The sequence below is a fragment of the Monodelphis domestica genome, chromosome 4 (assembly GCF_027887165.1).
Source record: "Monodelphis domestica isolate mMonDom1 chromosome 4, mMonDom1.pri, whole genome shotgun sequence".
Lineage (NCBI taxonomy): Eukaryota > Metazoa > Chordata > Mammalia > Didelphimorphia > Didelphidae > Monodelphis > Monodelphis domestica.
This window is the reverse complement of record NC_077230.1, coordinates 174,569,166-174,593,079: the sequence shown is the minus strand read 5'-3', so window position 1 is coordinate 174,593,079 and position 23,914 is coordinate 174,569,166. Positions and strand designations below refer to the sequence as shown.

The 23,914-nt window shown below is 35.1% G+C and overlaps 1 protein-coding gene across 4 annotated transcripts in view; it reads right to left on the bottom strand.

The window, feature by feature from the left end:
* CSRNP3 (cysteine and serine rich nuclear protein 3) overlaps positions 1-23,914 on the bottom strand; it is a 156,219-nt gene that overhangs the window by 101,495 nt on the left and 30,810 nt on the right. For all 4 annotated transcript variants that reach the window (XM_007494299.2, XM_007494293.3, XM_007494294.3 and 1 more), the window contains exon 2: positions 8,524-8,694. In XM_007494299.2, coding sequence (XP_007494361.1) covers positions 8,524-8,671 — 148 coding nt within the window. In that variant the 5' untranslated portion in view covers positions 8,672-8,694. The remainder of the gene's footprint in view (positions 1-8,523; positions 8,695-23,914) is intronic.

Sequence of the window (23,914 nt, the reverse complement as noted above, 5' to 3'; positions counted from 1 at the left end):
TAGTTGGAAGAAGGCATTAGTTACTCTGATAAATGTGGTGGAACCAATGAAAATTTGTAGGGGGGAGAATCTCTAAGAGTTTAATGCTTTTTAAAAAAACTATCTTCAAAGCTGCTTTAACTACAATGTACAGATGTTCACTCCTGGGCATATCATTATTGCAAAGAAATAGGCCAACTAAAGAGTTCTCAAAAGAACTACCTAATTGATGAAGGATTAAAGGGAATGATTTATGAAGAAAGCACTAATTAGAAACACAGTCATATGATATTTGGCATTTCTGTGTCTCCATATATACATATGTGTGATATAAACAAGATACTATATTTTAATATTAATCCACAACATTTCTTAAGCACTTACTGTGTCACTATAATTAGGGCAGGGGATACAAAGACAAAAGTGGAAGCTCCTGTCCCCAAGGGGCTTACATTTCAATGGGAGATAATATGTACATATTTAAGTACATATGGAATATGTACAAAATCATTATGAAGAAGTTCTGGCAGGGGGAGCCCTAGGACAACAGGAAAGTCATCATGAAGAAGTTAGCACTTGATCTGAGTCTTAAAACAAATCAGGAATTCTGAGAAGTGAAGGTGGGGAAAGAGGGTACCCTGGGCAAAGGGAACAGTCAGTACAAAAGCAATAATGAAGAAGTCAGTTTTGTTTAGAGGGAGGCAATGGCATAGGTTATGGGGTGCTGGACTTGGGAGTCAAGAAGATTTGAATTCCCCAAAGCCCACTCAGATACTTTGTGACCCTAGGTAAGTCATTTAAACTCTGATGCTCAGTTATCTCATATATAAAATGGAGCTAATAACAGCATCTAAGTCATAGGATTATTGTAAGAGATAATATATGGAGAAGGTTTTGGAAACCTTAAAGCACTATCTAAATGTTAACTATTATTGTTTAGACAAAATGGATAGACACTTTTTTGGACATGTAGGAGCCCTGCAACCCAATATCTTCTCTTGCCACCTGGTTGAAATTTCAATTATTAAAGCTACTTAAGTCATTGTCTCCAGAGGTTCTCAGAATGCACTGAGGTAAAGGAAGCATGAAGCTAATATATGAACAAATGTTGCCTTTGCAGAAAATTTTCAGGGCCAGAAGGAAGTCATTTAATCTAACAGAATAAAATCCATCTACAACATCTCAGAAAGTGATTATCCAATCTTTTCTAGTAACAGAGGATTCACCAAATCTGAGAACAAGCCATGCCACTGATGGACAGCTTAAATTATGAGTTACCAGTTACTTTCCTTTGGTTAAGGCATAAACTTTCATTTTTTTTGATATGGTGTTCTGTGAATACCACATATCCCAGTCCTTCCAACTCTCTTCTTGAAGAAAGTATACATGACATAAAAATGTAAACCTTCTTGAATCTATATAATATAAGTTGTTTTGCCACTTTCATTTCTTAAGATTGAACCTTATTTTCTAGCACATTTTCACTTCTAGGGGAATTTGAAACAGAACAGGGTATCCATTTGAATGTGAATTCCTTCAAAAAGCTATTATGTATATTTTAGGGGTCTATTTAAATTTAAGTCTCTGTTTATATTCTCTAGAATTCCTGCCCAATGAAATAACCTATGTTCTCTCTGGATATACATTTGTTACCTTGAGTGCTTGTAAGAAAGCTTGGGAACACTCTTACATTCATCTGTGGAAACTCTAACACAAACAATACTTGGAAATTTAAGAAAATAACCTTTTGGAGTCCCTAGAATCGATCAGATTAATATAAGACCAATGTATTAAGAAATTCCTGGATCAAGAACCATATTTACTCTTATACAAGTTATTCCCCTGCTACTCACTATACAATGTAAAATCCTTCAGAACAAGGATTATTTTCATTTTTATCCTTGTATTTCTAGTGTCCAAGTACTGTGCCTGGCATGCAGTAAGTGCCTAATAAATGTTTATTAAATTCTTGAAGCACATCCATGTAAAATGCCAAAAGCTCATAAATTATTCCATACAGATAACAATTCTGATGGGATACAGGCACCAGGAAGTACTCAATGTACAAGATTGTTCATCATTAGCATTCATGATATATAGAACTATAGAAAGGAATTCTGTTGATCATTTGTCATAACAAGTAATTAGCTTCATTATAAACACCCCCTCTTTTGTAATGCCATTTCTTATTTCTGGGATGCACTCAGCAAATGATCTCTCATCATATACCAAGCAGAAATGTAGTTGCTTGAAAAAATTAATTTACTTTGGTCCTATTAGTTGAAGACATGTTATACAATATACAGTATGTTTTCACTTATTATATTTCAACAAAATCAAACAATTTATTATGCTATGTGGTTTACAAATTAAATTAGTTCATGGGGACATTTAGGTGGCTGAGTATATAGAATGCCGAGCCTCAAATTGGTAAGACATGGGTTAAAATATGGCCTCAGACATTTCTTAGTGTCTTCCTCATAAGATATATATATATTAGTTTAAATCTTTGGAACTCCTGGGACCACACATCCTTGTGTTACTTGATTAGGGGAAAGGCCCACTGGTCATGAGCAACACCATGGAAGATTCTGGGGCAAACTCGGTAATGTGCACCTCCTTTAATCTCACCTGAGGGTAAGGCTAGACAAGGGTAGCAAGTACTTTCTTAAGCTCATCTTTTATCCAAATAAAATTAAGAATTTATTATTAGTTCTCATGATTATAACTTAATAAAATGGCCAGTTTTATGATGGACTTTTGGGGCATAAAGCTAAAACATTCTTAGGTTTTCTGTTCCAAATACTTTTTTCAATAATGTGCCATGACAGATAATTCTATGGATACATTTTTATTTAGCTAGAGTAGTACCAAAGCATTAATCCACGGCAAATGGGTTCCTTACCCATCCTTATTAGGTCTTTAAAATACAGTGAGAGGGGCAGGTAGGCAGCACAATGGACAGAGAGCACCAGATGTAGAGTCAGGAAACCCTGGGTTCAACTCTGACCCCTTCAATCCCCCTGCTACAACCCTGGGTAAATCACCCAAACCCAACTGCCTTGCTCCTACTGCTCTTCTGCCTCAGAACTGATATTAAAATAGAATGTAAGGGTTGCAGCAAATATTTATAATTAATACTGGAACCAGTTATAGAAATCAAATAACCATGATTTAGCAGGCAAATGGCAATAGATATGTTGCTGAGCTGTGGACAAAAATATTTTTTATAAACCAACTAAATATATAATATTAAATCAGATGTTTCACCTTAATTTATCCTTAATTAGCATTTTTAAAATATCTTGGTCATCTTCCACCTCACATTCTACAACCTCCTTCATTCTTAGGTCTATATAGAAACACTTAAAAGTTCCTTTTCTATAGCAAAAAAATTCCTTTGAAGTGTAAATAGTCACTCAGAAATTTATTTATGGTGAATTTATACATAGGTAGATATATAATATGTATCTATATAGTCTAATTTTATTCAAGAGGGACATGCATACTTCAATAGTCCAAAAATTACTTTTGGCTATGGAAACTTAGAATTATTAAAATGTAACAAAGCATAATGAAAGGAATAATTAACTATGACAGCAAAACACAGGCCAAGAAGGGTAAGGGAGCCTAAGGAAAGAATGCTATAAAATTATATTTTCGAGAGACTTATCAAGACAAACAAGGCTGGAAATAAAAAAAATATAGCTAGATGCAAAGATTTTGAGAGTGACATGACTGAAGCAGGGGCCACATAGAAAAAAGACCATGTAAAAACTTCGAGGGAGGGCAGATGGCCAATGTGTTTGCATGAGTATATCTCCATGGGTCAGAGATGAAGGGCAAGGTCAAGGAAAGATTTGGAATTCTATGAAGGAACATAATGTCTAAGCCACAAAAGCAAGAATTATTAGCACACTTATCAAGATTGGGATGTCAATCTTTAATTTCCTACAGAGTAAGTAAGGATGGTGACTTGGAGACCAATCAAAAGAAAATGAGCTTAAATTAATTACTTTCTTAAAGCAAAAAAAAAAAAAAGCTCTAACTCACCATAATACTTGGAAGATAAGTAAGAAGCTTACTGTGGAAGCTCTTTATCTGAAAATCTTTATGATGTGGAGGGACATACAACCATCTGGGATGACTTTGGAAAAGTTTCTTTTATATAGCCAGCTGTATGATTCTGACTACACTTGAAAATGAATGCATTTGTATTTTCTGTCCTATTGTCATAGTTGGATACAGTTTATAGGTATGATTTTGGGATTAACTGACAATATTTTCAAAATGAATTTTAATTCATTAACTTTTGTTTTATTTCTTGTTTGTTGACTAATCAGTTACCACCCCCTTCCAAATACTTCTTTTCTTACTCTTTCATGCTCTTGTTCTTTGCCTTTCCTTATAGGATAAAATCCCAAACACAAATAAACTAGATGAAATTTAGTAGGCAGAAATCCAAAATTCTGTTTTTCAAGAAATCGACTGTATAAGTAAAGCTACAGAGGAATTGGCTTGAAAAAAATTCATGAGAAATAGATGACAAAGAAGATGATCACAAAAAAAAAAAAACCTCTGGAAAGATTTATACAAAGTGATACAAAGAAAAGTGAGCAAAACCACAATTATACACAATAACAACAATAATATATAAAGATCAACTGTGAATGACTTAAGTACTATCAATTAAGGCAAGAATCCAGGACAACTGCAAGGGACTTATGACTAAAAAGGATATCCCTGCCACAGAATGAATAGATACAGTCGAAATGCATATTGACACATACCATTCTTCACTTTATTTCTTCTATGAATTTTTCTGTAGTGAAAGCAATATGTTTTTTGTTTTCACAATATACTCAACATGGAAAATGTATTACATGAAAATATATGTACAACCTATATCATATTATCTCCTGTTTTGGGGATGGGGGAGGTAAAAGGGAAGGAGAGAACATGGATTGCAAAATGCCAGAAAATATTTAAAATGGTAACAACATGTAATAAAAAAAAGTAAAATAAAGGGATTAAAATGTGGGGGGAAGCTTAGATAATCAGTTGCTGACAAAAATATTCATGTAAACTTAAAACTATGTGAAGAGAAAGAAGCGTCTCAGAATCAAGGGAGGTAACAGTCCCACTAAGTTCTGCACTGAATAGAATACATCTAAAGAGTTAGGCTTGGCTCTGAGTACCATGCTTTAAGGACCTCAGCAAATATGTGTGTCTAGAAATGATAAAAGGTGTCATTCATAAAGGACTTACATATATCATTTCATTTAATCTTCAACAAGACTCTAAAAGGTAGTCAGTCAACAAATATTTACTAAGTGCTTATTATTTGCCCAGCGCTCTGCTAAACACTGAAGATACCAAGAAAGTTAAAAGCAGTCTCTGCCCTCAAGGAGCTCATTTTCTATGAAGGGGAAAAACATAAATATTTAAGTACCTATAAGATTCATTCAGAATTGAGAATGAGCCATATAAATGTTTTTAGACATGACTAATATAGGGACTTGTTTTGCTTAACTATACAACTCTGTAATAGGCTTATGTTTGGGTGCTTTTTTGTTTTTGCTTTTCTCAGTGAGGGAAAGGGAGGGGTGGGAGGGACAGAATTCAGAATAGAAAATAAAATTAAATAGAATGAACAACCAAAAAAGGAGTAGATGAAAAGTGACCTTAGAGGGAAAGGGTCTAGTAGCTGGGGGATCCAGAAAAGCCTCTTGCAAAAGGTGGCATGTCAGCTGAGATCTGAAGGAAGCCAGGATGTCTCAAAGGTGAAGGTGAGGAGAGAGAATTTCAGGCCCAGGGGGATATCCAGTGAGGGCAAAGACCAAAGATGAGGTGAGAATTATCAAAGATGTGTGAGATATAACAGGGATACCAGTATGGATGGATCAGAGTTCATGGAGGAAAATAATGTACAAGAAGATCTGAAAGGGAGAAAGGAGCCAGAACTCTTAATGCCAGACACAGAACTTTATATTTCATTCTAGAGATAATAAGGAGCCACTGCAGTTAGCTGAGTAGAGGAGGTAACATGGTCGAACTTAAACTTTAAAAATTAATTTACTAGCTGAATGGAGGATAGATCGACATGGGGGAAGAGTTGAAGCAGAGACCAATCAGAAGGTTATGCAACAGTCTAGGCCAGAGGTAATAAGAGAACTGAGAGTTTCCTCATTTGAGAGTTTATGTATATCACTGAAATCATGGGTTCAGCTCCCTCCCTATAGATAACTCTTTCTTAAGTGACTTCTAATGTCTCATTTATACTAAAAAATGCATATATTATAAAACAGAACAACATAATTTGACTTAACTACGTTCAAAACATGGCTAAACAGGGACTTCTTTGATAAGAACAGTATCTGGCCCCTATATATTATCATGAGAGGCAGAATGGCAGAGTGGATAGAAAGCTAGCCTTGAAGTCATGAAGATATGGGTTCAAGTCCCATTTCTGTTGCATATTATATGTATGACTGAGCAAGTCACTTAAGCTTTTAGTAATCCATGAACTGTTCTAAACTCTAAGTTGCAAAGCTGGTGATGAATTACATTGTTAAAAAGGGAATTTTCTCACTGAAGAGTTCTCTATACCAATAAATCACAGGTCTTGCCCCAAAAATAAATTCAGGGACTCCCAAAGGTCTCAGTGTAGTTTTCAGTTCTAATAACTTTAAGCTTTAATAGCTTAAAATTACACTAAGACCTTTGGGGCACCACAGGGCTGACACATAGTAGGGACCTAATATTTTTTTTAATTTATTGATTGTATAAGATTTAAAAGTTTAGAAAGTATTTTAATACTCATTTGAGTGTACTGACCCTCCCTGGTGAGTACTGGAATTAATATTATGCCCATTTTACAGATGAAGAAACTGAAGCACAAAGAGGTTAAATGATTTGTCCATTGTCATACAGCCAGTATTATGTCAGAATGAGGCTTTGACACCAATTACAGCCTTTTATCCACTAAGCCACATTACCTCTATTTTATTTTAGATATTGCCTCTTTCATTTTATCCTTGGGTTTTTACTTCTAAATACATCTTTAAGTACATTAGCTTTTTCCAAGTCTACGGTCTTTTGCCTGTAACACATATAAAATATATGCCAGAGTGTGAAAGAAAGGATTGAAGAGGACCCTAATGGTTCAAAAGGATACCACCTGATTTTTTTGGTTGGGTAGCACCCCTCACCCTTAATTCATTTACATGAAGGAATTGATTAAAAAAAAAAAAGAAAGCCTCAGAATGAACCAGTCCTTGGCATTTTGTCAGAAAGGAAGCCCCTATGGAATTCTGAAACACAGCAATTTGAGAATAAAAAGCTAAACAGGAATTACAAGAATTTGCTCATAGAGACAGAGGGGCTTGGGACAACATCAAGAAGAAATTGAGTTCAAGAGATAGACTTAATCTTAGCCTAAGGGCATTGGCTATTTTCCCTTAGTGTCCTAGGATGACTATAGCCTTTACTAAGAGAAAAAGAGTTTAGCTACCCCACACTTCAGAGGATAGAAGCAGTTCAGGCAATCAGCAAACTCCCTTAAGATTTGAAGCCCATGAAAATGCCTACGTAACCAAGAAGGATCGAGCAATTCCAATACCTTTTTGGGCATAAGAACAGAGCAGAAATGCTACAGAGTAGCCAGCTGATACCAGCAGATGCTGCAAGACTTGACTACATGACAGCATAGCTGCTAGGCTGAGACGACACACCATATGCTACAAATTGGAAACAAGGTCAGGAAGGAAGAACAGTAACATCATCAGAAGCTTTGAGTCTGTCTGCTTGTGCTCTTTCCATATCCATGTGCTTATCCACATGATATTTATTTAGATTTATCTACTCTTCCCACTGGGGGGGGGGGTAGGTGAAAGAGTGTATTTTTAGTTTAAGGGGAATATTCTATTGTTAACTTTTAAAATATGGTATTTCACTTTTGCTTTGAATTTATTGTGTCCTCTGGCTGACAATTAAAAATAAATACATTAGTGGGGGCTCATTCACTTGTCTTTGGATGGATGAAGGTCCTTGAGTACCCTAAACTTGAGGTAGCATGTTTAGGTGATACAAATATAAGTGCATCTATTCTTGTTGGTTTATTTTAGAAGTTAGTAAAAAATGTGCAATTACTTTAAAATGAGGGAATTAAGACTAGTTGATATTAAAGCTCTTCCCTTTCACTTTGAAAATTCTATGGTTCTAGACTTTTAGAATCCAGTATTTCTTACAAATCCACTTTCTCCTAATGTAGATCACTGGTACTCAGCAATGAGCCCTTTCTGCTCCTTTTGACCTTTAGAAAAAAAATCCAAGAAGTTGATTAAATAGCCATATTATAGAAATTAGTGGTATTGCTGGCTAAAAAATACTTCAACTTTAGTTAATAGTTCTGTGGATCTTTTTAGGCACATTAGAATTTTTTTTTTCAAATAACATGTAGGTTAAAAATACATCCCCCTCGAACACAATTTCTTAACACTGCAGAACAAAACAACCAGCACCAGACGTGATTTCAGTACTCACGGGTAAAATGATTAGAAGTGGATGGATTGACACTGTCTCCACTGTCTGCACTTTCACTACTAGAAACTTCATCATCTGATTCCCGCACAGAGGAACAGGGTGAGGAGCCATCGACTTCTTCAAACTTCCTCTTTAAAATTCCACTCATCGCTGCAACGCTGTCACATGTACCTGTAACAGGGACAGAAGCAATGAAGCATTGAAACATTTGACCGCTGACTGTACAGCCAAGGTCTCTGAAGTCATTTTTATTTGGCTTTTTAAACATGAGTTGGGCTATATCTTCCCCTGTGGAATGATACCTAGGCAGAACATTTCCATCAACAGGATCACTTAAAAAAAACAACTTTAAAATATGATTATTTGATCATTTTTAGCAAAAAATGCATTAATTGTAGAATATCATATAACAATGTTTTTAATCTTTGGGAAAATAAAGAAAACCAATAGGGGAATTTGTGGAATTTTGAGAAACTATATGCAAGTATGATTAAATAAAAAGCATTTATTAAGTTCCTTATGTTTATAACATATTTATATTTATCTATCTCTATCTTTCCATTTGTCTGTCTGTATGTATGTCTGTCTATCAACACTAAGAAGTGTGTGTTAAACTTTAGGGATACAAATTTAAAAAGAGTCCTTGCTCTCAAGAGGCTTATATTCTATGAAGGGGAGACAACACATGTAGGGAATGGTGGTCAGTGAGGAATATTTTGATATGGTGAAAAAAAGGGATTCTACATAATGTATTTATTCATCCTATTTACAAATAATTGATTGTCTTGTAACTGCTAAAGTCATGATTCTTTGCTTCTGAACTTAGTTCAGATTCAGCTGGTCTAAGTAGGTTAAATTCAAAGATCTAGCTCTCCTGCTATCTCACTGATCTATTCTTATCTAAAGAAATTTTGCCAGTCTTGGGGAATGTATGAAAAGGGAGTTTGGGACCTAATATTTTTATGCCACCAAGCTAACTCTCAAGGATGCTGGGTTTGCTCTCCAAATGTCTTGTACATGGACTCCAGCAATGAACATTCTTAGTTTCAGGAGAGAAGAAGGGGAGTTATTGCTAGCTCCCAGTATCAAACTTCTAACCAATCATGTTCTTTTCTGCACTTCAGCTTTGTAACCTATCCTTCTGTGGTCAGTTTTATGATATCCTCTCTCTGGTTCTATACTTCATATTTCCCAAAATCCAATAAAAGAGGAACTGTCCATCTTCACGGGGTCTTTAGCATAAATAGAGGCAAATCACTGCTTTATTGATAGGAAGCATGGCCCTGCTTTTATCTTGCTTGGAGATCTGCCTGTTTTTCTTTTTGTTCAAATTTTATTGAAACAATTGAAAGTTAAGGGGATGGTTAGTGGAAGCATAGGGCATTAAACTGCCATGATCTTCCTAGTAATAATGATAGTATTGGTTTGATTGTGGTTTGTAGAAGGAGGCATGGAAGGTAAGGGAGAGAGTATACCTATAGAAGTAAAACTACTGGCAAGATTCCTGTGACTTTATGTTCATGTATTCCCTAAGTCCAACATGGACCCCAAGGCATGAGTTTTTCAAAACTGAATGGGGTAAGTCCCTTAGAGCATAGTGTAGGACAGTGATGTCAAACTCAAACAGAAATGGGAGCCATTAAATTGTACATAAGGATCCCTGCAGGATGCATAATGACTTAGAAAACATATTATCTGTTTTATTTATTTTTATATATTTTGTTAATATCTCCCACTTTCATTTTAATCTAATTTGACTTAAACTCATAAGTGTCATTGGCCTAATATTGCCAAGTTTAAAATTTCTAGTCTAGAGGGTGCAGTAGGAGGTAAGATTATTAAAAAAAAATTGAAGCACAATAATCCATTAAAGTGATGCAAATACATTTTTACCAAAGGAGTGCACACAAGACTAATCTAAATTTTAGCAGTTAAAGTACAATCACACAACAGATGGTTTTATTCTTGTAACTTCTGAATGGTTTCTTATTTATATTTACCCTTATTTTTCCAGCTTGCTGAGATCTGTTTTAACATGCAAGAATCTTTTTTCAATTGCTGAAGTTTAAAGCCTGCATATCACCACTGAGATAGGATGAATAAATACAAAGATAGCTTACCTTAAAAACCCAACTTTTACGGTTACTTAACACAAAACTTTACATAGGAAGAAATATTGATCTCTATACAATAAATATGGGAAGAATAAAATGCAAAAAATATATATAAAATCCTGATGATGGGGATATAGTCATAAGTGTTTGGAACCAGTGAACCTGGGTTCAAATCCTGACTTTGCTACTTACTACCATTTGTGTGACTTTGCCTTGATTTTGTTCGTCTATGAAATTATGTTGAGATTTCTCAGGTCCCTTTTCCAGGTCTTAAGTTGTTTTGATGTTAAGATGGAAAGTTCTTCTTTTAAATACTACAAGTGATATTGATTGGAGAATGGCTAAACAAATTTTTGTTATGCAAATGCAATAGAATATTGCTGTAATACAAGGAATGATGTACATGATGAATATGGAAAACCATGGAAAAGACTTAGATGAACTGAGGCAGACTAAACAGGGCCAAGAAAACAATATATACCATGACTACAATAATGCAAATAGAAAGAATGACAAAACAGTTGCAGATAAATGTTGCAGATTGACAAACAAGAAGAATTGCTCCAAAGAGGATATATGAGAAGACCCCCTCACCCGATTGACTTGCAAAGGTTTTCATGGATCTATAATACTGCACATATTTTCTGACTTTTTAAAATGTATTCATTTTGATTATTTTTTCTCTTGCCTTTTTCTTTAAAATATTATGTGAGATGACTACTAGGAGAAATTTTGATAATATAAAAGGAGAAGATATTACTATTATTGTTTTACTTTCCATTTGGGGGCATTCTTCAAATTATTCACCTGAAATGAAAACTTCTGATTTCCTTCCAGGTAATCTGTTTCACTCACTTTAAATCCTGACTATAGAGTTGTAGATTTTAGATGTAGAAGGGAGCTAAGATAAAATCTATTCCAAGAATTCTTAGCTTTTTTTGTGCCATGGACAGTCTGTTGGCAGCCTGACAAAGCCTATAGACTCCTTTGCAAAAAAAAAAGAAAAAAGAAAAGTTTAAAGCACATAAGCTTTATTATACACACACACATAAGATTACAAGGGAAATAAATTCTTTTGAAATATGGCAATCAAAATAGTAAAAAAGTTAAGTTCACAGAACACATGTAAGAATATTTGGTTAGTTCTTCATTCTAAAGATGACTGAGACTAAACTAAGACTAAAGTCCAAAGAAGTGATGATTTACTCAAAAGCAAGGTAAAAAAAAAGTAGCAAAGCCAGTATTTAAACCCGGTTTCTCTGACTTCGGATTCTATAAATTACATTAACAGCTCTTGCAGCAACATAACCATTTATTTCACTGTCACTGTCCTTACTTTGATGTTCAGTTGTCCCTCAGTTTTGTCTGATTCTTCTTGACTTCACTGGATTTTTCTTGAAAAAGATAGTGGAATGATTTACCATCTCCATCTCCAGCTCATTTTACAGATGAGGAAACTGAGGTAATGAGGATTGGATGACTTGCTCAAGGTCACACAATTATTAACTGTCTGAATTTGGATTTGAACTTGAAAGGATAAATCTTGACTTCAGGCCCAGCATTCTAACCACTGTACCACCTAGTTGCCTTTTCCTTCTTTACTGATTTTCCCTTATTTTCTTAACTCCCAACCCCATCCATCTTCTACCATTTCAAGAAAGAGCTGTGCAATTTTTGGTTCTCTCTTCAGTCTTTGGAGAAGCCAAGTCTTTTGTCAATATTGTAGAATTTTGGATCACTGACTTACGTGAGAGCCTAAAAGCAGTAGTATGTTGTTGAATGCTTACTAATCAGCTCTCAAGAAAAAAGTACATAAAGAAGTACATTTTAAAATTTAATCTGTATTGCTAATCAATGTATTTATCCATTACTTTCTTGAGTTCAGACAATCAAAAAACAATAAATCAAGCCCCAGTTTGTTGTAATTTTGCTCATTTCTGTGGTGTAAATGCAGTTGGCTCTTTTGACTATTTTGACCTGGCTTCCAGACCTTTTAAAGGCCATCAAATTCATATTCCTTGTGTTACAGATATGAGACTGAGGTCAAGAGAAGTGAAAGGAATTCTCTAAGGTCACACAGCCATTAAATTTTGCCAATAAGTTGTCTAATAATGGATAATCACTTTACTTCCAGGTCACTTTATTTCTTTGAGACTATTGTTCAATCATTTTCAGTTGTGTCAGACTCTTCCTGACCCCATTTTGGATTTTTTTGGCAAAGACACAGGAATGGTTTTCCATTGCCTTCTCCAGCTTATTAACAGATGAGAAAACTAAGGTAAATAGCATTGTGACTTGTTCAGTGTCTGAGGCCAGATATGAACTCAGGAAGATGAGTTTTCCTGACTCTAGACCACCTAGCCTATAAGTAAATACTACCATTTCATTATTCCATGAAACATCACTTGTTTTATAAGCCCAATATAGTTAACCAACAGATTATATATAGTAAGTATTAAAGGGTATTGAAAATTTTTCATTATTTTAGTTAGACACACACAGGTCTACATATGTAGTAAGTGCTCAAATATTGACTGATTTATAGACTCAAAGAATTTCAAAGCTGGCAGAGGCCTTACTAATCTGATATCTTCATTTTATTGGGGAGGCCAAGGGTTGTGAGGCCAACCAAGGATACATGGTTAGCTTGTGACAGACCTGAGATTAGGGCTTAGGTCTTTTGTTTGATTATGTTAAGTCACTTGGCAATAAATAGGATCTTCAGAAAAACAAAACCTTCAAAACCATTATAGACACAATAATTGACTAAAACTCTTTTTTAAATTAATTTTTGATAAAATAAATAATTCAATCCTTTCAATACTCCAAGGAGTCATTGATGTAGGTGCTCTTTTTGTGCCAATGTGAATTCCACCTCCCCAGTGCTCTTCATGAATTGCTATTAACTGCCATCTATTGGCCAACTCTTGAGTGATAAGTGCCTCTGAACTTAACCAGGTTGGTTGTTGAACAGTTGTTCTTTTACCTGGCTTGTGCTCAAGAGCTCCACTGATATATAAGCTTCAATAAATAAAAGTCAACCCCACACAACAGTGAGACATGAAAACAGGATTTTAATAGAGTAAGTAGTCTATACTTTTTTTTTTCATAGTCTAATTGAGCCTTTCCAGGATTTAATTTTCATGTGTTATCTTTAGACTGCATTGAACTACAAGAAAACAACTGAATAAAAGAAGTCATTTTTCTTCCTCTACCATGTTCACTTCCAAGTATTATTCTTGTTTTTGACTCTGTAATGTTAAATCATATTCCTATATTCATACACATGTACCATTTAAAATACAACCAATATGTTAAATCCTGGCATTTATATTCATTTCCAAATCAGTTCAACAAATATATGTATGTATATATCCAAATATATATAATCTACAAATATGTTACAGGCATAACAAAAAATATATATTAATCAAAGTTAGTTCTATCTATCTATTTAAAAAACATCTCGATGTAAGACCATGTGGGGAAAAAAATGAGTCCTTGTCCCTTTATCACAAAGAAAGATTTTTCTGCAAAAGGATTCCATTTATAGTTTTCCTTAGTGCACTGATTGTTGACAAACATTCCAAGAATGCTTGCTTAATAAAGCAAGGTACACCTGCAGCCCTACTCATTTTCAAAGGGAGCATAACAAAACACAAAATGCAACTATACTTCAGAAAGTCATCCAGGGAGTACTTAAAACTTCATCTGCCCCAAGCTGGCATTTCAAAGGTAAGCTTTGTGTTTTTTGGAAAGCTGAGGTACTCCTCTTAAGAATCTTTCCTTTTTTTTTTTTACCAACAATAACGCAATATGTTCCTTGAAATCACCCCTTGGCCACCTTGCCAGTGTCTTTTTCCAATTCCTAGAAAATGCTAATCAAGTCCTAATCAGTTTAAAGCTTTATTAAACATCCTCAAATTGAATTGTTATTTCTGACTCACAAACAGAATGTCTTCTTTATTTTTTTATAAGATGTGCCCATTGCTCAGTAGCCTCTGGGCACATTCATGGAGCAGTAATAAAAAAGATTAATGCTTGTGCCCCCTTTGCTCTTCTCAAATACTGATTTGAAAGGAAAAGAGAGATACGCTATCATTAAAAGTCCAATTAATTGATGAAATATTTATTTCTAGCCTCCCTAAAGACAAAATAGAATCAGGAAGCTTAGAGAGAAAGGGGATTGGTAGTAATAAAGAAACAGATTAAATTATAGATAAGAGGAAATATCTTGTAAGAAAGGCTAAGAAGGACATGGAATCCAGGCTTGCTTTGCCCAAAGCCTTTCTTTTTCAGATGAGGACACCAAGGCTAAGAGAGGTCAAATGACTGGTCAAGATTACTTAGATAATAAGTAGTAGAAACACCATTTAAAACAAAGTCTTCATCACTTTCCACTCTACAACACAAAGGAATAACAGATATACATGTAAATTGCTAATGTTTCTAGAAAGAGAAACTAAGTTTGACCATCTAGACTCCCTTGAAATCATGAAGTTATTACAATTTTAATAGTATCCTAAGAATGATTTTCCATTTTCCCGATTGTGGCATTTCACACCCAATAGTCAACAAGTTCTCACTACCTACCTATATTATACTCACTGGAAGTTAAATTTCCCCTCCCTCACCTCAATGATTATTTCTCACAGAATAACGCTTTTGTTATTCATAAATCTGAAATGACTATACGAGGGAGGAGTATTTTAACCTCAGAATATTTTTCTTCATGAACTTTTATTGAGAACATTTTAAGTCAGCAGTTCTCAAACTTCTTGATCCTAGGTCTTGTTTATGAACTTAAAAATTATTAAGGGTTTGCAAAAAAGCTTTTGGCCATGTGGGTTGTATCTTATATTTATTGAAGTGTATATTTAGAAATTTTAATATTATTGTGAAAATTGTTTTGATCTTATAGAGTCTTTGATAGGGTTTTGAACCCTCAAGGTGTCAACAGACCACACTTTGAGAACCATTGCTTTAAGAATCTCCCTGGCTTCTCTTCAAAATGTCTTCAAATTCTTGGCCATTTGTAGATATCAGAATTGGGAAAAGCTTCCTAAAAGTTTAAGTTCTGTTTCAGACAATAATAAGATGAGTGATTTGGGGCAATTCATTGATGATTCCTATGTCTCAGTTTTCTCATTTGCAAAATGAGAAAGTTGTAAGTTCCCTTTCAGTTTTAAGTGTGAATGGGAGGAATTCTGCATGATTTCTACATATCAGTCACAATGAAACAAATCTGTGTCACATATAGCTTTTATATGCTCAAAGGGTGGCCAAAGGAATTGGGCAACCCTACTTCTGTTCCTTGTTGATGCTTCTCAGTCTGGCCTTCCTCATCTCAGTCCAAGAATTCTTTACAACCATGTTGCTAACAGCCATCCTCAGATGATTAGTTGAGAATGTCAGATGCCAGAATATATAGATTCAAGTTTAACTAAAAAAATACACCTTAGCCTCTTCTAGGTCTGTATTTCAAAGAAATCAAAGATGGGGGAAAGGATCTATTTGTGTAAAAATATTCATAGCAGATCTTTTTTTCATAGCAAATAATTGAAATATTCATCAATTGGTTGAAGAAGTTGGGATATGTGATGAAAATCAAATGCTATTGTGCTATAAGAAATGATAAATAGGATAATCACAAAAAACTTGCAAAGATTTATAAGAAGTGATGCAAAGTGAACTGAGCAGAACTAGGACATTGTACACAGCAATAATACAAGATGATCAACTGTGAAAGACTTAACTCTTATCAGCAATGTAAGGATCCAGGAAGAAAAAAGCTATCTGTTGCCACAGAGGGAACTATTGGATTCTGGATACAAAGTGAAGCAGACTATTTTGTACTTTATTTCCTTCATGAATTTTTTTCTTGTATAAGTAATATGTGTTTTCTTTCACAACATGACAAATATAAAAATATGAAATGTTTGGCAGTACATGTATAACCTAAATTACTGGTCATCTTGGGTAAGAGTGGAGGAATGAAAGGGAACATGGATCTCAAAATGTCAGAAAATGATTATTAAAAATTGTATTTACATGTAATGAAATTAAATTTGTTTTAAAAATACATATTAAGTGCATACTATAAGCAGGACACTGCAAGTTATAAAAAAACAAAAACAAATAAAAACAGTCCCAATTTCTCAAAAGGGAAATTGTCATTGTAGACACAAGATTACCTTGACAAAGATACATAGGCAAGAGATGAACAGAATGCCATGTATTGAAAACAGCTAGGAGGCCATATTTAAACTGAAACGATGAGTGATTAAAGAAGAGTAGTAAATAAAATGTGAAAATATGAAATAAGATGAGAAAGAAAGGTAGAAGCTAGATTGTGGAGGGTCTTTGCAAGTTTGAGGATTTCATCCTAAAGGGCATATTAAGATATGAAATTATTTCTATGTGGTTTGGAGCTAGTCAACTTAATCCCCTCTAAACCTCAAATCTTTAGAAATTATAGGGATTGGACCAGGTATTCTTCCTTCTAGTTCCAAGGTTTAGAATCAAGAGAAAAGGAGAATTAAGAAAACAGGTAGAGGGGGTAGCTGGGTAGCTCAGTGGATTGAGAGCCAAGCTTACAGATAGGAGGTCTGGCCTCAGACCCTTCCTAGCTGTGTGACCCTGGACAAGTCATTTAACCCCCATTTAACCCTTTTGCCTTGGAACCAAAAGGCAGAAGGTAAGGGTTTTAAGAAGAAACAAGCAAGCAAGCAAAGAAAGAAAACAGGTAAAGGCAAAACTCCTATAAGCTCAAAGAGAGAGACCAAGAAGGCAGGACAGTCTAAAAATAGTACAATTTCTGGCAAATTGTAGGCTGTTGCACAATAAAACACTGAATGCCATGAAATGAGAGGAAAATCCTTATGCACTACTTTCCGGTGGACAAATGGTAGAATGGTTTGCCAAAATAGATCTTAGGCAAACCACCTAACTACAAACACTACTTTGAATTTTCAGCATTCTACGTGTTCTGCAAATCCATTCATTCTACAAAGAAATAGCCCCTTCAAAAGCACCATGGCTGCTTCTTCAGAAGCTCATCTGGCAAGAGATTAATGTATCTGCTGCCAGCAGGGCATGAATTTGTCAGTGATGTTGCAAGGTAAAATCTCCCAGGGTGCTTGCGTGGGGGAAGGTACCACTGTGAAAGATGCTGCTGACAGTTTGCCACTGAGTGCTTCATGTAGGCCAAACACACTTCTTGCTCATTTCCCTCCCATTGGACAAAAGGGTAGTAATAATAGTAGTATATAACACTTTAAGATTTGCAAGTTTTTACATCCATCTTCTTATTTAAGCCTTACAACAAACCTGTGAAGGAATGCTATTACTATCTGCATTTTACAGATGAAGAAACTGAAGCTCGGAGAGATAAGGTGAATTACCCATTGTCACAAAGAGCATGGGTGCCTGTTCTTTCAGTAACACAAAGCATTGCTATGGAGTTGGAGATTTCTGCCCAAGCTGGCTCTATGTTTTTTGGCTGGTGCAAATTAATTGTATGTTAGCAGCCCAAGCCCAGTCCCTAATGGAGCTAGTTAAGAAGGATATAACTTGGAGGAGCCTTGAAGAGAATGAGGCAATACTGTTGTGAAAGGATAACCTAGCCAAAAATCAGTGCATAGACTCTATTCTAAGGAATAGCTGCCTCGACTTACAGAGTATCTGCTTCCCCCTCCCAAATATCTGGGTGTTATGACTAAAATTAACTCAAGAGACTGATTTCCTGTTAAGAATATAAGTTTATTGATCATATCAGGTTTGCTGTTTCAGCCAGCATCATAACCAATAAAGCAATATAGATCTCCATGGTCTTCTCATGACCAGGGACCACCTGAGCTGGGTCAGACAGCTTAATAAACAAATAGATCTTTAGGAGCTTGTTATTCAGTCCCTATCTTGAACATAGACATCTTTAATGGACAATAGCTAATTAAGAATTGGTCCAACGCCTTATATACCTTCTCTAGGTCTCCACAGGTGAACAGGTCAGATATGCTGAAAAAGAATCCTCCTCTTTATTTATTAACCATATTCTTTCAAAAAGGAGGACATGCCTTAGGATTCCCAAGGATAAAGAAAATGCAAAAAGCAGTAGACTGGATTATATCTCTGATCCAGATTCCAGACATAGGAATACACAGCAATTCTCTCCAAAATATAGGAATCGATATACTAGAAAAATAAATGCTTATAAGGAAATGGTATTAAGGTAGCCTACTCAGTTGGAAAGCAACAATGACAGCACAGGACATCAAAGAATTGCAGTAAGCAACAGTAAGACTGTGATTTTAATTTGGATCAATACTATGTGGCACATGCCTAAAAGTAGGGGCTCAATAAATGATAACTAACTGATTTGTGAACAAGTAACAATGGGAGGCTTGGAAGAATATACCAGTTCATCTGCCAGAATGTATGTTATGTAATATTCTTTAAGCTTTTTACAGTTAATAAATCTCTTTAACAGGACAAGTTTATAGAGATAGCTCAAAGGGCCAAGAGTTTGGTGACCAGCCACACTAACTTACTAAAGGCAGGACGACTTTAGAAGAAAGGACTGACTTGGAGATCAATGCCTTCCATGAATTGTTACATTTGCAGTTGTCATCTTCCTCCTCACCTTAACCCACACCTCACACCATTAATTTCTATGGGAGGCCAAAAGACTCTTGAAAGGACTGATGGGAGGAGAAATGCCAAAGCTCAGATTCACATATCTTCTTCATGAGAAGCATCAAAGATGGGTTCAGGAATTCAGGAACACTACCATGGGATTTAAAGGGGAATTCAAGGGGAATCCCCAAGACTCTAACCCTATTAGAGATGTATTTGGTTAAATAATATGGATTCTATTAGCAAGAGGAATAGGGTCAAAGACAGATGAAATTTGTCTCAGGTTGCTAATTAACCACCTGGCTATTTATGAATTCCAAAAAAGCTTGCCTTTGAAGGCCAAGATTTTGGAAGCTTACAGACCTCTGTTTTTTTATTGTAGAGAAGGAAAGAACAACAGAGTACTTTTTTCTTTCCTTCAATGATTAGAAGACTACTTTAATAGTGAATGTATATTTTATAAACCCCTTCCTTCTATCTTGGAATCAATACTAAGTATTGCTTCCAAAGCAGAAGAGCAGTAAGGGCTAGATAATTGGGGTTAAATGACTGGCCCAGGTTCACAATGAATGTAATATTAGCTAGTATCTATGTAATACTTGGGAGGAAGCTAGATGTCACAGTGGATATAGTGCTGGCTCTAGAGTCAGGATGGACTGAGTTCAAATATGGCCTCAGACATTTACTAGCTGTGTGACTCTGGACTTAACTCTAAGTATCCTCATTTGTAAAATGAGCTGGAGAAGGAAATGGCAAACCACTCCAGTATCTTTGCCAAGAAAACCCCAAATGAGATCACAAAGAATTGAATGGGACCAAGAAACTAAACAAAAACAAAAATATAATACTTTAAGGTTGGCAAAAAAAACTACGTTATCTCATTAGATTCCCCACAACAGCCCTTAGAGGTCTTCATTTTAACAATGAAAAATTAGAGGCCGAATTGCCCTGAATCACACAGTTACAAACTATCTTACGACAGAACTCAGGTCGTCCAGTTTCCAAGTAATTTTATCTACCTAGTACCACATAACTTTTTCACTAAAAGAGTAAGACTGAGGAATAATCTCATGATGAGATTATACGAATTGACAGAGCCCATTCCTCTGGTAGAGAATGAAGCATCTCAATCAAGAATTTGAGCTGAGGCTCAAGTAGGGTCTAGTGGTGATAAGAGAACCATACCTAGTAAGGAAAAGATCCAATGAGAACAGCCTTAGGACATCACCTGAAAGAATGTATGAATCCACAGCACTGGAAGATTGCTGAAACATGTGCCCTGGCCACAAGTGTTCTCTATTTGTGTTTCACTCCAGTCATGTTCCCTGGGCATGTCTTCCCTGTGTTAGTTTATATTTTTATGATATATTGTTTCAGGTTTTTAAAGACATTCTACTACTACCTTATCTCTTATTTTATTCCAATAAATGTCCTTTTTCAATTAGTTGTGTTTTCTGGTTGTCTAAAAAAATTCAAAACCCTAGTTTTTTGGTCCTAAGTGTTCATAGACTCGAAGAGTATTTTGGACTTGGAATGGCTTTTCTAGGGAGTTCCGTATGTTTTTATGTGACTTAAATATTTATCTTGGGCAAAAGGAATATGAAGTATAGCAGCAACGGTGCTGGGCATGACATTATATATGGATTTTAATCCTTTGAAACCCTCACCTAATGAGGAGGATGAACTCTGGGAGCCACCAGGTACTCATCTGTAAAATGCCAATAATATTCTTGCATGGGAAATCCTTTATTCCTCTTAAAGTTTTATACATAAGGTAAGTTTACAACTAGTATTAGCAGTGAGCTTGAAAGCAGGAGAGAGGCAGCTAATGACTAGTGGAGATTTTCTAGTTGGGCAACAGTAGCATGAATACCATCTCAAACACATCCAGATACTTTTATTCAGAAGTGTGTTGGAAACCAGTTATCTTCCTCTTCAAATTTCTCATAGCACTCTGTCTGAATCTTTACTCTGAGGGCAGAGGGCTGTATCATTTTTATTTCTGCATCCTCAATGTTTAGTAAGGTGCCTAGAATATAAGCACTTATTAAGTGTGTTCAGTCATTTTTTTCAGTCATATCCAACTCTTTGTGACCCTATTTAGGATTTTCCTGGCAAAGATACTGGAGTGGTTTGCCATTTCCTTCTCCAGTTCATTTTACTGATTAGCAACTAAGGGGAACAAGACAATACCTGGCTGAAAAATGATGTAGGCTCTAGAAGGAAAGGCAAAAGATATGAAAGGGTGGCAAACAGATATGGCATTTCTTTACCTTCAAAACCATTATCAGAAAGCCCCAAATAAAAGAAACCATTTAAAAGATGTTCATCATAACAGTATATTTGAATAAAATAAGGCTGCTTTTAAGACTTTACTAATTTAAGATTTAGGAATATGCCAAGGATTTTTGCTGTTGATCCAAATGTCTGATTTATCAATGGTGTGGAGAATGATCTCCAATGATGCAACTCAACAACCCTTCCATAATTGAAAGTCTGAAAGAATTTTTGGTAGAGTGAATATCTTGTCCATGGTCACACAGGTAGGAAATGCAAGAAGTGAGACTAAGATCCAAGTCTTCCTGATTCAAAGGACAGCTTTCTATCCATTATACTATTCTGCCTCTTTTGCCAACAACAAGAAGAAAATAGGGGGGAAATCTTTAAAATGGGGAAAAATACCACTTTGGGGAAGTTCTTTAAATGAATTATTACCAAAAGCAGATTATAGATTTTTAACACTGAAGAAAAAGAATTATGTTCAATCTTTAGTCGATATCAAACAATAATAAACAAATACATATATATTTGATTTGATTAAATATGTATTTGATTTAGCAATGTTTTCAGGGAAAGTTATGCTGGTTCAAATTAGAAACTGCTAATAACAGAAATGAAAGACAACTTCAAACTGTTGTGAGACACTCAAAATTGGCGAGGAAGGCTTCCCTTTTCAAATCATATTTACTACTGCACAGAATTAAAAGATCTCCCCCCCCAGTCTCCACCCCCAAATAATTTATGGAAAATCACTTAACTCAGACAACTAATATATTTATATTCAATTGTTTTCTCAAGAATCTTACTGCCAAAGTAATAGAAAAGTAAAGGAAAATATTGATCCCAGAAAATTGCTTTTAAAAATTTTCCACAATTATATTACATAAATTGATTCAGTGTTTCTAAGCTGTACTATGTTATACACAAGACACAAATAGAGATAGCATTTCTTTTAACCCATTTAATGATCTATTCTTTCCAAACCCTATCATCCCATTATATATTATCAAATTTGAACTATAATAAAGAAAAGGACTCCAGTATGAATTTTTAAAATGAAAAAGAATCTCAAAAAATTGAACTCTATTACAATATAGCTTGATTCTATTTTATGTAAAGACTAACTCTACCTGTGAAAAATTTCCAGAAAAAGATTAAAAAGCCCTAGTCCATCCCTGGGTAACCATAGTGACTTTCTACAAGCATCAGAGTACTTGGAATCAGTTCATTTACCTATCTAGTTCTGAACCTAGAGAATTGAAGGCAAGGAATCCTGGAGGTTTCCCACTTTTTTTGAATTTAAAGGTTTACACTGACCCCTCTCCTTTCTTCAATAAAGAGAACAATCTTGGCATTAAGATCAAATGAAGTGGGAAAAAAAGAAAGCTGTTATTTTCTAGGAATGGCCTCCACTGAATAATATTATATATTAATATCTAAATCACCCAAAGTAATGAGAACAAATGGATTTCTCCTTATACTGAACAAACTAAGCTTTAATATAATTGTGTCTCATTTTTCCACATGATGAAATCTACATGAGAGGCTTGGTTGAATCTCTTTTCTAAGTTTTCTGTTAAGCAGCAAATAATCCTTTGCAATGGGCTCAAAGAACACACTTCTAGACACCTCATAGAAAAGTGACAAAGCTAAAAAAAGTCACTAAAACTGTTTTCTCTAAGGTTGTTCTGAAATCAGAACAGAAATGTGAATAGTTCCATAGAAGACTACTAACTTTTTGAGTGCATTTCTAACAAAGAATCCTGCTGAGATTATTAAATTGCACCTTTAATTTATGACATAGTGTATAATATTTCTAAAGAAATAAATTAAGTTCCTATGACTTAAAGATGGAAGAGGGCTCTGAGATCAACGTATACAATAGGGGTTTCATTTTATAAATAAAAAAACTCAAGCCCAGAGAAAAGACATGGTTTTTCCAAGGTCACAGAGGTGACAAGTGGAAGAGCAAGGAAATAAACCCAGCTTCTCTAATTCTACCTTTAGCACTCTTCCCATTACACCAGAAATTTGTTGAAAAGCTTCAATTCTCCCCTATCCCTGAACAACTTTAATTTTATATCATTTCATCATGACTTTTATATTCTGCAAGTTATGAACCTTTCCATCACTTGGCCCATTCTCAACACCTTTTTAAGCTTGGTAGAACTTAGCAGAGCTCATATTAGAAGCAGCTAAGTGGCACTGTAAAGCACAAAGAGCTCAGACTCTGGAGTCAGGAAGACCCAGTTCAAATCCAGCCTCAGGCAATTAATAGCTAAGTACCTAGAAAAGTCACTTAAGCCTTGAAGGGCTGGAGGATGGGGCACTAAACTCTTCCCCAAATCGTCCTTTATAGAGGG